General features: G+C 39.3%; 1 protein-coding gene across 2 annotated transcripts in view; it reads left to right on the top strand.

Annotated features, from left to right (window-relative positions):
- The window catches only part of LOC131799007 (uncharacterized), a 21491-nt gene extending 11105 nt beyond the window's left edge, over positions 1–10386 (top strand). For both annotated transcript variants that reach the window (XM_066160700.1, XM_066160701.1), the window contains exons 12-21: positions 461–580; positions 1883–2008; positions 3002–3052; positions 3704–3787; positions 4146–4229; positions 4848–4934; positions 6440–6503; positions 8074–8201; positions 8546–8677; positions 9128–10386. In XM_066160700.1, the coding sequence (XP_066016797.1) occupies positions 461–580; positions 1883–2008; positions 3002–3052; positions 3704–3787; positions 4146–4229; positions 4848–4934; positions 6440–6503; positions 8074–8201; positions 8546–8665 (864 nt within the window). In that variant the 3' untranslated portion in view covers positions 8666–8677; positions 9128–10386. The remainder of the gene's footprint in view (positions 1–460; positions 581–1882; positions 2009–3001; positions 3053–3703; positions 3788–4145; positions 4230–4847; positions 4935–6439; positions 6504–8073; positions 8202–8545; positions 8678–9127) is intronic.
- The last annotated feature ends 3797 nt before the right edge of the window (positions 10387–14183 follow it).

Genomic DNA, 14183 nt, shown 5'->3' on the forward strand with positions numbered 1-14183 from the left:
CGCTCCAACGAAGGGCTAACGCTGAAAACGTCAGCTTTCGAAACTGTTTACGGTGGCCAATTTATTTACTTGAGTCAGTCGATAAAATCAAGTTATCTTGTCAGCATATCTCTGCTATGAACGGTGCGAGTTTATGCCACTCACAAACAAGTATCGTTTCTTTTACTCGCTCCTTTTGTTGAGTAATTAAAACAACATGCTCTTGCAGAAGGGTTTGTTTTTCGTCTTAGTACGCAGGTGGAACAAACAAAAATAGTTCCCTATAGGATTCGAACCGTAGACCTTCGGATTCCGCGTTCGGATGCTCTACCACCGAGTCACAGAGACTCTGTGGTGACCTAGGCCATTATTAGGTTCGTATAAGACACGAGACCCGCTTACTGTTAGGATCAGTAATGTCGTAAGCCTTATGTGAATTGATTGAATATTGTACCATTACTATCCTTTTTGTCTCTTTCAGGACAAGGAGGTGAACAACGGAGCACACGCACCAAGAATCCTGGCCTTGGATGATTACTTTTTGATGGAAGTGGAAAAAGTAGAAGAAGACCCGGAGACCGGAAAGAAAGTTAAGAAGAAGGCAAGTTTTAGTTCTGTGTGCTTTTCACAGAGAATAATCAGATTTTAGTATCACAATCATTGCTTTAAAGCGCTCTTTGATGAAGTGTCGTAAAACAAAAACCAAAGTAATTACAACGGCCAATCTGAAGGAAACTAAAAGCAAGCAATCCGCCTAAAGCGCGCGAAAATGCGGGCGAACAGGTCGTGACTGATGGAATTGTTGCATCTGATTGGTTGAGTGGGTGGTGCGAGTTTTCTGGACCAATCACGGAGCAAATTAAAGTGAAAACAATGTAGTTCCGAATTGCTTTCGACACTCAATTGAAAATTGCTAATTGTTTGAAGTGCAGTTAATGGATCGAACCTGAGAGTAATGGTCGATTATGTGAGGTAATCGTCTGGTTGAGAGCAGTTCTGAAAAGGACTCTTATTGGTGATAATAACTGAGCAGACCACTACCTGAGAGGAAGTCCTCATCAGTTCACAAAAGAGAACGAATTCTTCTCAGGTTGTTTAAATATTGTATAAACTGAGGGTTGTCGTGTTTTGACTGACCTTCCCAGGCAATCATGCTTTACAATTGACTACTACATGCGATTTCAATGGTTTGTTCAGTTTTGTTGACTTTGGTGAACATTTTCGTAGCTGTGGAGAAATCACCTTGATTTATTCAATTATGTTTTATAAACAGCCTGGAGACGAAAGCAATCTGCAGTGTCCAACTTCTGTAAGATTCGAACAGCTGAATGCCTAAAATACTCTCTCTGTCTAGAGTTTATGTCTGTGAAATGTTCCCAATCCATATGTTTAACACTTACAAGCATATCAATAACTTGTACGCATATGCAATTTCTCTGAATTTATTAAAATACCATGATGAACAGCCCTTATTTGATACTTGTGCGCAAAAGTTACAGAAGGTAGAATACCCTTGTCGAGAACTTGACATTAAGACTTACTGGTGAAATTCCTAGCATATAATGAGGAATGCATACGTTTCTCGCGTGGTTTTACGTATTTACGTTTCCGTCTGGTCTTTTCGATTAGTCTTCTTTGCAATTAGCCAGAAATGTTTTGTTAGTTGGTCCTTGGGACTTTTTAAATGTGTCTGTAAAGGACGAGATTTGTCTTGTCGCATTTTTTTTACCAGGGAAGTCAATCACATCGCCTCGATTTGATGTACTCAGCCTTGATTTGACATACTCGACCCAGTTTTCCTGGCTTCTGTTCAAACCTTTCGAACGTGGGCCCATTGTCTGCTTAAACAGCAACAGTTTACAAGAATCTACATGAGGATCTTTTAATCTTATTTCCTCTGTAGGTAACAGAATATGTGTTTGAAGAAGAGATGGAGGAAGCTTACAGGGCTAGTCTGTTTAAATCATTTACTAAGACACTGGAAGATGGATTCTTTCCTGTGGTGATAGTCGACGCTATTCATGACAAGGTCAGGTGTATGATTTGTTGCATTTACTTACATTTTATAGCGCTGCTGACAATATACCTAGGGCGCAGTTTCCTACGCCACGAGCGTTGCTTGTAGTTTTTGCCAAGTTAAGCTCTGAGCGAAGGATTTTAAAGCTATCCCGTAAGAAGCAATAACTTCGAATCGCGGGGTAGATCCTCGTATATAAACCGTTATGGTCGTTGTTTGTAAGAATACAAGGCATCTTGACGCACACAAGTTGTTGTGTTGTATTTATTTTCGCCATGCGTAGCCGGCCCTTACATCAGGGTATAGTTATTTCCAATTAAAGCACACGTAAATCATTCCCTTGGTGATTTTACCTAATGGTATGACGTCAGTCATACTTTAACATTTAGGTATGGACCTGAAATTCACTTACTCATTCACTTCATGCTGATCTGTTGGACAATTAATTTATGCTTTTAAAGTGGATAAGGCGCTTTATCTCCTGCCTCCCTAACTGGGTTTGGTCTGTTCCCGAAGTTGTTCCTTTGTCTTCTGTTCATATATCTAGGGGGTAGGGGGGTGGTGGGATAAAGGAGGAAATTTTATTTTATTCTTAGTGGCCTCCAGTCTGTTCATAGACCTTTCATTTTCACTACAATTCTTTGTCCAGAGAGCGAGCGAAGTGAGAGCCGCGGGAAACTTACACTCTTTCATTAGTATGTATTTTTTCCAAGCCGTTCTTAATATATTTCCTATAGTACTGACTAGAAGAATTGGTCGATCAAGTGTATCTTAAGTTGGCTGTCATTTCCATTATCCTCGTGTCCCTAATGTTTGACTCAGGGACAAATCACATGCTATTCACTCTCTGGGGATAACGGTTAAACAACGGGAACCTTTTGAGGTGGTTGGGTAGGGGTAGGGGCCACTCTCGCTTTTCTTCAACATTACCATTATTATCATTTTCTCGATGTCCACTTTTCGATTATTTAGTAGTAACAATATCATTCTTTTGCAAATAAAAAGGTTGAACATTTTGAGAAATACTGGAGCCACGCAAAACAAAAAGGTTTCGAGGTAAGTCAATCTGCAAAGCCATAATACTAAGTGAAACGTTTACAATAACCTTGCCCTATCTTAAGTTGTTATGAACAACCTATCCCTCAATGGAGAAGGACACGGTGAAATTATCACAGAACACGATGCAACATCCCTGCTACCAATATGCTTAAGAAACACACTTCATAACGAATATCCTTAGCACCTTTACAACCTAACATCAGTATGCATATTCTCCTTACTGTTCTTCATACATTTTGTAAGGTGCTGACAAGGAGAATTTGTTTAACCATCAGTTTACATATTCTCCATACTGTTCTTCATACACTTCCTAAGGTGCTGACAAGGAGAATTTGTTTAACCATCAGTTTACATATTCTCCATACTGTTCTTCATACATTTTGCAAGGTGCTGACAAGGAGAATTTGTTTAACAATAACGAGCTTCTTTACTTGCTGATCATTTTCTCTATTCTCGTGACCTTAGAGTGTGATTCAGGAGTGATATTGTAAGGAGAAATTAGATGTTCGTCTCTCTTTAGGGTTAATGGGTTAATAACCAAAACCAAACTGTCCAACTGAGACTGAGTCCTTCTCATCTCATTTTGTGGTCCGTTTAAATACGTTCGTTACCAGTCTTCACTTTGGTTCTTCTGTTTATTGTGAACAGGTTTATGTTGCTGAGTTAATGGCTGATGCACATGCGTGTGCTAAGCGGAACAGTCACAATCGGACGTTTGAGGACATCAATAAGGTACTATTGAGGACGCATTCCCAATGAGTGCCATGAAAACAAAATCGAAAGTGGAGGGCCCATTCATAACTTGCCTACAAATCAGAATGTGTCTCGCTCATCTGTACTACCATCCAACGATGTTTTGTTGCGAATGGCACTGTGGTCATGCGTAGTTGTGTTTATGCTTCTCGTGAAAAATGGCTGATTGCATCCGTAATTTGTCAAAGTGATTCCTAAAAATACGTTCCTGAAACAAACTGGGTGATCGAATGATGACGCAATTATGGGACTCGGCTATTGCAGTGTATCTCTTTAGGAATCAAGTATTTCGCTTAAGCTCGTCAAGTAACTGACCCTTCCTTTTGCTGATTGTCAGATGGTATCCGCTTGGGAAGAGACACCGGTCCATCATCTGAGACTTGATGTACGATCACTGTTGCAAGATGCTGTCATTACCGAGGTCTGTATCCCTACATTGCATCTGTTACCTACATCGTCATGAAACACTGTAGTTTGCTGATATTTATTGTTTTTATAAACGATGGTGGACTGGGAAGAGTTTTAAGAGTTATAAAGGATCTTGAACTCGTGCCTTTAAAGTGTCGAATTCTTTTAAAACAAATTTTTAGCGTAAGCCTTCACCACATTGTTGACCTCCTTTCCCCGACTTTTGCCAAGACTACCAAAAAATATTAGTGCGGCAAGACAGAACTTGAAAAGAGAAAAACAACAAATCGGAAGGAAGCGAGGATGGTCAAGAATGGAGGAGATTGACCTGGATTATAAATGACGAACTAGAAAAGTTTAGGCTTAATTTTTCATGATGCAGAATCCTTAACCAATTACATTAGTATGCTAATTTTCCATACTATTCTCCGTATATTTCGTAAGGTCTGGTACCGAACAGGATAATTTGTTTAACAATCAAGAGCTTCTCTTGTTAATGATCATTTCCTTTATTCTCATAACCTTAATGTGTGGTTCAGGGGTGATATTGTGAGGAGAAATTAGATGCTAATCATTCTTAGGGGTTTTAGGGTTAAAGCAGCTGTGTTTTTAAAACTTCATTTGCTTACAGGTTGAGATGGAGGCAGCAGATGAATCAGCTGTGGCGGCCAGTTCAGAAGAAATGGAAAAACAGCAGGAACCAATAGAGGAAGAAGAGGTAAGAACTAACAAAATAATGTCTCTATTACAACAGAAACTAAAACATCATTGGACACAGAGTCACAGTTGGATGATCGTAAGTAGCTTTCTCATGAATGAATAAAATACGCGGCCTTTGCCGATGAAAGGGGGTGTCTTAGTGTAAGTAATCTCTCCTCTTTATCAACGAAAAGCGTTGGCTCATGTAGTGATATAGTTTCACATATCCCCCGATGCCAAAAGAAACAAGTGTATCACCCTCCCCCCCCCCTTCCCGCCTTACTGGAAACTCATCTCCACGCCTTAAAATAAGTAATAAGAAGATGTTTGTATGAACTAAAACGAACATAAATTAAACGATAAGTCTGATGTACCCAGCACGGTCTGATTCTTAAAACCAAACGAAACCAGCCTTAAAATGAAAAAAATTACTCCGAAGTGAAGGAGACCTGTTGAGAGGTTGTTACGCCCGTTTTTGCCATGTAAAATGAAATTTATACAATTTAGATAATTAATTTATCATGTAATGAAAACCTTACGGTAAAAGAATATCAACAATATCTCTCATAATAAAAACACCAAAAAAACAAAATATTCAATCTTGGGGTAGCAAAATTGCCAACTGAAATATTTTTAACTTTAATCAACAAAGAACATGTACTTTAGATCCAAATTACAACAAAATATGGTCGAAATAGATGAGGACAACTGTTATGGGTGAGAGCACGACACCGTAGTTCGTTACACACTTCTGAAAACTGGTCTGAAGTGTAATATTTGCACAAAAGTCTGTTAACACGAAATTTTTAAATTTTGCATATTATTTTGCTGTTGTTAGTCAGCGTTGGCATTAATCATGTAAAACTCTTTGAAATGTCTAACACAAAACCCCAAAACCCAAAAAAATTTTGCCGTATCTTTGGTTTGATTTAATTCCTATTCAAAAGCGAAACAGTTGCCACGTCTGTTCCTCGTTATTCCCTTCTAGGGAAAGGAAACACAGGTATATTATGGGGAAAAAATTGAGCTCGAACGCAGCTAAGTTTTTCCAAGTCTACGTTTCGTTTGTCGGTTTTCCCAGTATATACGCACGTTAACATTTCAAACACTTTTACCTTTACAAACGTAAATTAAAGGTTTGGTGTACAGGCTTGCATGGGCAACATAGAATGCGCAGAATATCAGGGAAGGTTTAGTTAATTTTTGAAACGACCGAGGGGAATTCTTCTTCTTGTTAGAGCTATTGAAAAGGCAGATTGCCTTTGACTAAGCTTCATGTAGTTTGAAATTGGAAAAGTACACTTGGGCATTCCAAGTCTAGTCTCGGTGGTTTATTGTGTGAAAATTGTGTTCATCTGGTCATCGATGTAATGAAGAGACAGTGAAAAATAGGTGAGAGTGAACTAAAAGGAGACAGACTTAAATGACTGACACAATACCACAAGTTATAACGTTAAATATCTTTTGTGCGGTTTGCGGCTGTTTTGTAGTTCATTTTCACAGGGTCTGTTGATTATTTCACAGTCTGAGATACAGGTGCCTTCGCGCAGCAAATGGGAAGAAATGGAGCCGGCTGAGGACAAACTGAGTGAGTAGCCGTCTTGTAAATGTACAGAAAAAGCTGCTTGCTAATTACTAACGTTATAGAACGTTGTTTTGCAGAAAATATTATTCACAGTTAGTGAAAAAACTTTCGTTCTGATAAAAAGATCAAAGTCCAAGATTACATTAAGCTTTTGGCCACGGCTGTGCACCGAGTCACTGTAATGATGACTGGCAAATAGATTGTTTCGAACAGAGAATGCGTAATTGTTTAAAAATGGAAAATAACATCGTTCATTTTCGCTTGAAAAGGAGGGTATAGCTTCACCTCGCTTCGATGAAATCAATTTTTCGCTTCTCGGAGAAGGGCATGAAATACAAACCTCTGTCATTCTCCAACGCGTGTTGAACGATTGTGCAAAGTTCTTGGAAACTATACAGTCCTCCAAGACTCAAAGGAGTCTCAGGGCACGAAACCTTAATTATGGGCTCTTAAAAGCTCTTCAGTGTTATACGAATTCACAAATTATGTTGCACTCAGAGAGCATGGTGGAATTGAGCAAGAGAGCTTAAAAGTACAAAAACTTAGGCGATATAAACGCGCTGCCGGGTCATTTTACCAATGTTGTTAGCGAGTTTTTCTTGCCAATTTTAAAATGCGTTCAGTGAATAGAAAGGTAAGGTTGAATCAAGTGATCCGAACTGTCAAGCAGCTCTGTCTTTGCAAGAACTCTTAATCGGTTAGTTCTATCAATGGCAGATATTCCTGTCATTGGAAACGGTACGGAGCATTATGGTAGGAAACCAAATAAGGATTGAGCGGCTGAACCACTGGAAACATGAAATATATACTAGCACTCAATTTAGCACTCTAACAAATTTAGACTCAGGCACGTTTTTCTTTTAGCCAAGAGATTGTAATTTAAAATATCTACAAGACATGAAATGAATTCCGTATGGTTGGTCGAGTTTGCTACGTCCTTGACCTGCGAAAGCGTGTTGACATGATCATTTCCAGACTGTCATTAATCTGATAACAAGAGTTGCTTTGACTTGAAATACCCTTTTACCATTTACTTTCTTACTCTGACGGATATGTTTCCTAATGAAATTGGTAAGATTTAAACTGACTTTCAGATGCGATCTTCTTGTAAATATCTTAACCCTCGTCAAACCCTAAGGGCCGGTTGTTTAGCAAACCGTGTTTTAACTGTCCTGAGTTAAGCTCAGCTTTTTCTGAACAATTATTGTGTCAAGAGGGCCGAAAGCTAGTAGTGGAGGAATATTTTTGTAATGGAAAGAACCGTATTAGAGAATACATGAGGGCCACTGCTTGCTTAAAACCACGTTTTGTGTTAGACCTCATGTAGATAACCGGCCATAAGAGTCGTATTAGCATCTTATTTTCACAGATATACTGCTGAATCATTCGTTTAGCTTTGATTTTGAAACAATTTCTCCTTGTCCATCCAACCGAAGTGTCTTGAGGAAATTATGGAGAATGTGGATACTGATGCTAGCGTGTAAACGGTTCGCAAACCAAGCCGCGAGAGTTTTTTCTTTCTTGCCTTTCCCTTTTTGTTTCTGACTCCTTTTTTGATTTTTTTCTTTTCCAGATAAACTTGATGGTATCCGTCCCATGAAAAGCAAGAGGAAACGAGAAGAGTCGCCGCCATTGCATTTGAGTGATGACGATGACCCGTATGATGAACGTGAAGAAGACATGCGCATTGGAAAGAAAAGGGTGGGTGATGTTTCGTGTTATCAAGTATCTAAGGAGTCTCGCATTTATCGCATGATGTTGGACAAAGGATGTTTGTCATCGGTGCTCGTGTTCAACATCATTTATGATATGTGCGCGTGCTCATTAAGTATCTCTGTACCTCTGTTGGGTTTGTTACCCCTTAAATTTTTTAGGTGTTGTTTCCAGACCTCCAGACCTTTCCTAATGTTGCATCCAGTGCTTTTCATTCGTTTGGTTCCCACGCGCAACAATGTGGAGCTCTGTCCAACAATTCAGATTTAGCGGTTTTGAATGATGTTGGATCCGTTTGACAGGGTCTCTGGATGTCGATTTTTTTTTTCTAGGTTCGGTGGGCGGACCTGGAAGAGAAGAAAGAGTTAGAACACAGACGAAGGATCGGTTTTTGTATAGGTACCGACTGGAGCTTGTTAACGGATCCTCACGCGGAAATTCCTCGTATGTAGGGATAGAGTATGGTGAGTTTAATAATACTGAGCTGCATCTCTGGCCAGGAAGATTTGGGAAGAGTTGGAAGTCCAGCATCGGGTGCGTTTGCGCCACGAGATCTATTCATCCTGTGCAGAACATTTCAGGGGATTAATCTAATATTCATCTTCTTGATGTTGATGGAAGCTCATTACTGAGAGAGCGTTTGCAAGAGGGTAGAATGTTAAAGTGCAACTGCCCCGCATCTCGTAATCAAACACGTTTCACAAGACTTTGAAATTCCAAGGTAAAGCGTATTTTTTCCATAGAAAAGTTGGCAAGTACCGCGTGTGCGGCTTACAGACTTTTTCCTAGAACTGAACTGTATGAGAACAAGGCTTCGTGGTGGAGCCCAGAAATAGAACGTTAAGACTCTGATCTCATAGGGGCATATATTTCAAAAGTTTGTAGTATGACAGTGTATTTTCCGACTTGTCTAGGTACCAGTGAAGAATCGTCCAGGCTTGTGGAGCGCCCATCAGAAGATCAGGACAAGAAATCAGACAAAGTTCGTTGGGACTTCTTCATTTAAGCCTGTACTCCTTAATATCAGTCCTTCAATACAATGTTTTTATGTCATAATGCTGTTTTCCTATCTCTCATATTGAACTTTAATCTAGATTCCCATTAAGAGAATCCAGAAAAATCTTTCGATTGATCATTCGTCATGGCCAGAGGTTTGATGAACTGCAAGTAAATGAACCTCTATAATAACTTCATTTTAAATCTTAAAAACCAAGTTTTCCCACAAACAGTAAAAAAGGTTAATTAGTGTGCATAGTTGATAAGAATGTTTCATAGATTTTCTAATAAATGTAAGAAACGTTGTGTGGTTTTGTTGAATTCCACGAGCAAAATGATTAACGTGGATTTTCTCCTCTTGGTTTCTTTTTTACATATGTTTTGCTTTGTAGAAGTAATATTTGTACAAACAAAGAAAGTAATTAATATTAATGAAAAAAGATGAAAGAATACCATATACACCTGCTGTTTTTCTGCAACGACAGATTGAAAAAGCAGTCAAACTTCTTCTCTGTTGTATACATCAATCGTGAAAAACATCCGTGACAAAATGTCCTTGAAACAGTAGAGTGTAAAGACCAAAATTTCGTTTGTTCATGGAACAGAAACCTATGCAAAACTTTAAAATCTAAAATCAGAACTTATCGCTCGTTTATCTTGGGTTTGATAATTAAAGCAGTTTGCTAAGAGATACAAAATGAAATTGTCATTTCTTTTACGTTGAGCACCGGGTTTTCTTTTCAACTTAAGGAAATTTTCCTGCGGATTTCGGAGTGTTCTGTATCACGATGAGTAAGTACTCGTGTTCGGGCGCCAACATTATTTCGAACTTCTTCGTTCGTATCCGGAAAAACTGAATATCGTCAGTAGGGTCGGTCTCTCTTATTGTACTTTTAGCGATGGCTATTAAAGCGCTGCAGTGTTGGATGTAATAAGTTGTTTCTATCGTGTCCAGAGTGCTGTGTATCGCTTGGCCATCCTTGTCGACAATTACTACACCGACGACATTTTGATGATCTTCGATGCGTTTAAGTACGTCCATAACATCGCTTATTCCACGTTCTGCCATTGTTTTCGTTCAACTTGACCTGTTTGAATGCAAACAAATGAAATTATAACTGTAGTTTTTTTTTCTTCAACAAAAGTTAGCCGTTACCGGGTAGCACTTACCTTTGTTATTGAAAATTGCCTCTTTTTAGGATTTTTCGCGTTCGATCCAGTCGGGTTTGTTCGGTTCGTACAACGAATTCCACCTTATTTTAAAATCGCTGTCGTGAAATCCGTGGCCAGAATCTTTCCACGCAAACAAGTTCTCTCTGTTTGACGCACAGAATCTTATCTCGAGTGAAATATATGCTTTTCACGCGAACAAGTCTTTGATTGGACTATTTTCGTAAACCCTTACGTTGAACGACTAAGAACAAACTTTATAACAGTCCTTGATCGGGTATTCCCTGCCAATTTGCATTGGGTTTAACTTTGATCTCTGCGTTTCCATGGTTTGAATATATTAGACTTGTTATGATCGAAGGTGTCAGACGATTTCTCCCTCTTTAGATTTCACAAAACACCTCGATCGAGGAGATAATTAAATTGCATACTAGTGTTAAAACACTCGTATGTGATATCTAATAGAATTGCGTATATATTTCACGAAAATTTCCAAGTTACCTTAAAGTATCATGTACACATATGTATTGAATATTGTATGTTATGCAAATTGTGTCAATGTGATATGTACTTCTTAGGAAATTTAAAGACATTTGAATTATTAAGCTGCCATGTTATTTTCTATGTTTATTAAGGTCTGTTCCAAGACGTTAAATGAGAGAGGTATTGTAGTTTGAACAAGTGATGATTAAAAAGCATCGCATATGCAATTAAAATGAAGGAAAAAAGGTATGAAGCTAATTGAATAAAAAGAAGAAGGAGAAAGAAGCTCGAATACAAGAAAAGAAAAGAAATGAAATAGAAATCATCGCAAAACCTGGTAGTGCTTAAAACATGACGGCTCATTACACGATGTCAAATATGTTAACTTTGACAGTTAACAAGTTGTTGGTTTATCAACCAATCTCGGTGGTCATGATGTAGACAAAATCCTCACATGAAAGCACTTGGTTTTATCCGGCGCCAATCACTATACTCGCCTATTACACGGCAATAAAAGATCTAAAACGTTATTTGGAAGGAGATAGTAATTGGATGAGATGAACGCTTTTAACAGCTCCGGATTGGTAGCTTTCGACCACAATATTATCGCTTAAAAGGTGATAATGATTTATATAATTACATTATTCATCTTTATTACAAGGAGTTCCTTTAATTAGGCCAAACGAATAGTTAATAGCGTCATTCCTACGTAACGCTTAATGGGAGCACGGCGATATTCTATCGAAAAGTCAGTCACGTAGGTCAGCAAAATGAGCTAATCAGAAATCGAAACGTCTAAGACAAAAAACCGATGGCACGAGGCGGGTCGGGTTAATGAAATTATTGTCATGAACCAACATAAACGGTGATCTTTATGACATTCTTTCGTGGATGACGTGATTGTTACGTCATCCACAAGGCTCCTGTAGATGATGAATGAATAAAATCAGCCTTCCAACCCTTTTTCCTTTCTCTTCCCCCCCCCCACCCTCCCCTCTTATCTCTACACATGCACGTTACATTAATGTAACGATTGTCAAACAGCATAGCTGTTCAGTATGGCTCTTCTGGCCGCTTCTACGAAAGGGTTCTTCACTTGAAGAAGGGTCATGAAGAGCAATTTACATCTTGGGATCAGCACCCTTCGGTCAGAAATAGAAATGTTCTTTGTTCATGATCGCTGTGTTTTTCAGCATGTGACTTCCAAACCTTTCTTTTCGCCCCACTGGAATTTACATGTGAAAAACTGCTGATCCCAAAATGTAAGTTATTACAAAAACTTCAACACCGTAATGTGATTAAACCAAACACTTCTCAATACGTTATAGCCACTCTACTAAGTTAAAAATCACTGGCTATGTTCTTTGAACTTCAAAAAAAAAAAAAAAAAAAAAGGAAAAACACCAACTCAAACTCACACAAAAAAAACGAATAAACGAACAAACCAAAGATAGACAATGCGAGGTGACGTTTCTTGACTCGACTTCAAAGGCAAATCAGTCTCTCAAAAAGCATCTTTCTTGCTGCCGGACAAAGGCGGAGGACGGAGTACCTTCGAAGTCAAACTGAACGCTAACGTGTAGGCTGCGTGACAAACAAGAAACACGTGATTGATAGAAGGCAATCTGATTCCGAGAATTCACTTACCTTGCGGTCATTTAGGTAACCTTTCGGAGTGTTCTCAGCTTGATCCTGCATTTGCCGGTAGGGGTTATCTTGGCCGATTTCAACACCAAAAGTAATACAGCCATGCTTTTATTTCGCTCTGGAATACCACAATTATCTCCTTTAACGAACGCAAATTTTCATTCTTAAACCCGAAGGAGTCTTCCGGGACAGAGAATGGTAAGATTGATGATTACTTAAAGAGGACGAGTGGAGCTGGGGCGAGACGCTGACTGTCATTAGGTTTTTGGGTAAACGGATTTGGCCCCTTACGGATTGCGAATTTTTGCAAACATTCTTGGCGGATTCTAGACTTGAACATTGTAGCTGGAACATTCTGTCTGGTTAGGAGTTCGGATGGTTAAACTCCTTCATCAGTCTTCGTTCTGCTTTGGTTAGCATGCGCGTGTCATTAAGAAAAAAGTTTGAAATTCGTTCCGGATGTGTAGACCCATACGGCTTAGCAGTTCAGTTTATAATGGGCTGTAACGCCAGCAAAGACTGAAAAATGATGGTCAAATATGAACACAGGAGAAGTAAAGTCGAAAACATTTTCACCATTATACACTCCAGTAAGTTCGAGGAGGACGCAGGTTTAGAGTGACGTGGATCCATCTTCAAAGGAATGACAAGGTCATATTAACAGATAAGTCAAGAAAAGATAAGAAGAGAGAAGCGCAAGTCAGTGGATTTCCGCACTCGTCGTCACACCCTTCCTTCCTGCCTTACCTTTTACTGGTTTGCGTTTCCCTTCCTTTAAGCAAATTGTTTCTTGCTTCCCCACTCCAAGAGTTCGAGCAAACCGGAAAATTGACTGCTATTGTGGATCTGAAAATAAGAGAAAGCTATAGAGGAAGGAAGAAAGAAAACCTTTATGGATGACTAGAGAACTCTCGGCCGTTGCATAAGAGTGAACGCTTTTGGATTTCGCGCCTCTTGGCGTCTCGAATATCGACACGGTTTACGTACCGGCATTTGGAGAGGCGTTCTGTAACGATTTTCAATCATTCTTTCTCAGGTAAGAAAATGTACCGCCTCACAAACCGAAAACCGAGTTACATGAAATTCATTTCCATCACTTTCCTTCGCGTCAGAGAAAAGGGAACTTGTAGGCAACCCTTGAACTGACTACCTCGCCGTCGGTACGCAAGGATGCTTTCTGGCGAACATTTGCCATTGCATGCTCAGTACTGTCGGTTATGCAGCTGAAGAAGTGTTCTTTGAGTTACCAACTTCGAGTACTACTTCGCTTTAAAAAAAGAACCAAAAAAAAAAAGGCCTTCATAGCAAAACGATAACAATAGGCAGTTTGATATGCTGGTATTGTGGGTTAGAATAGCTGCCTCTGAGGATTGCTAAATTGAGAAGGTCGTTACTATCTATGCTCTCATCTCAGATTTTTTAGTATGAAGCCACTTGGAGTTTTCAATTGCTTCTTTCAATTGCATCACCGGTATCCGTTTACTCTCCCAGGTGGAGAAAGAGGTACTGTGAGGGCGAAGTTTCTAACACAACACAATGACAGAATCAGCACTCAGATCTCTCGATCCGGAGTCTTGCGTGCTAACCATTAGTTTACCGAGTTCCCTGCCAAAATAAGGACAGTATTGGTATCTACACCTCGCCCCTGTCAATTAAGTCTTCAAATTCGGGCGG

This window comes from Pocillopora verrucosa, chromosome 13 (genome assembly GCF_036669915.1).
Source record: "Pocillopora verrucosa isolate sample1 chromosome 13, ASM3666991v2, whole genome shotgun sequence".
NCBI lineage: Eukaryota > Metazoa > Cnidaria > Anthozoa > Scleractinia > Pocilloporidae > Pocillopora > Pocillopora verrucosa.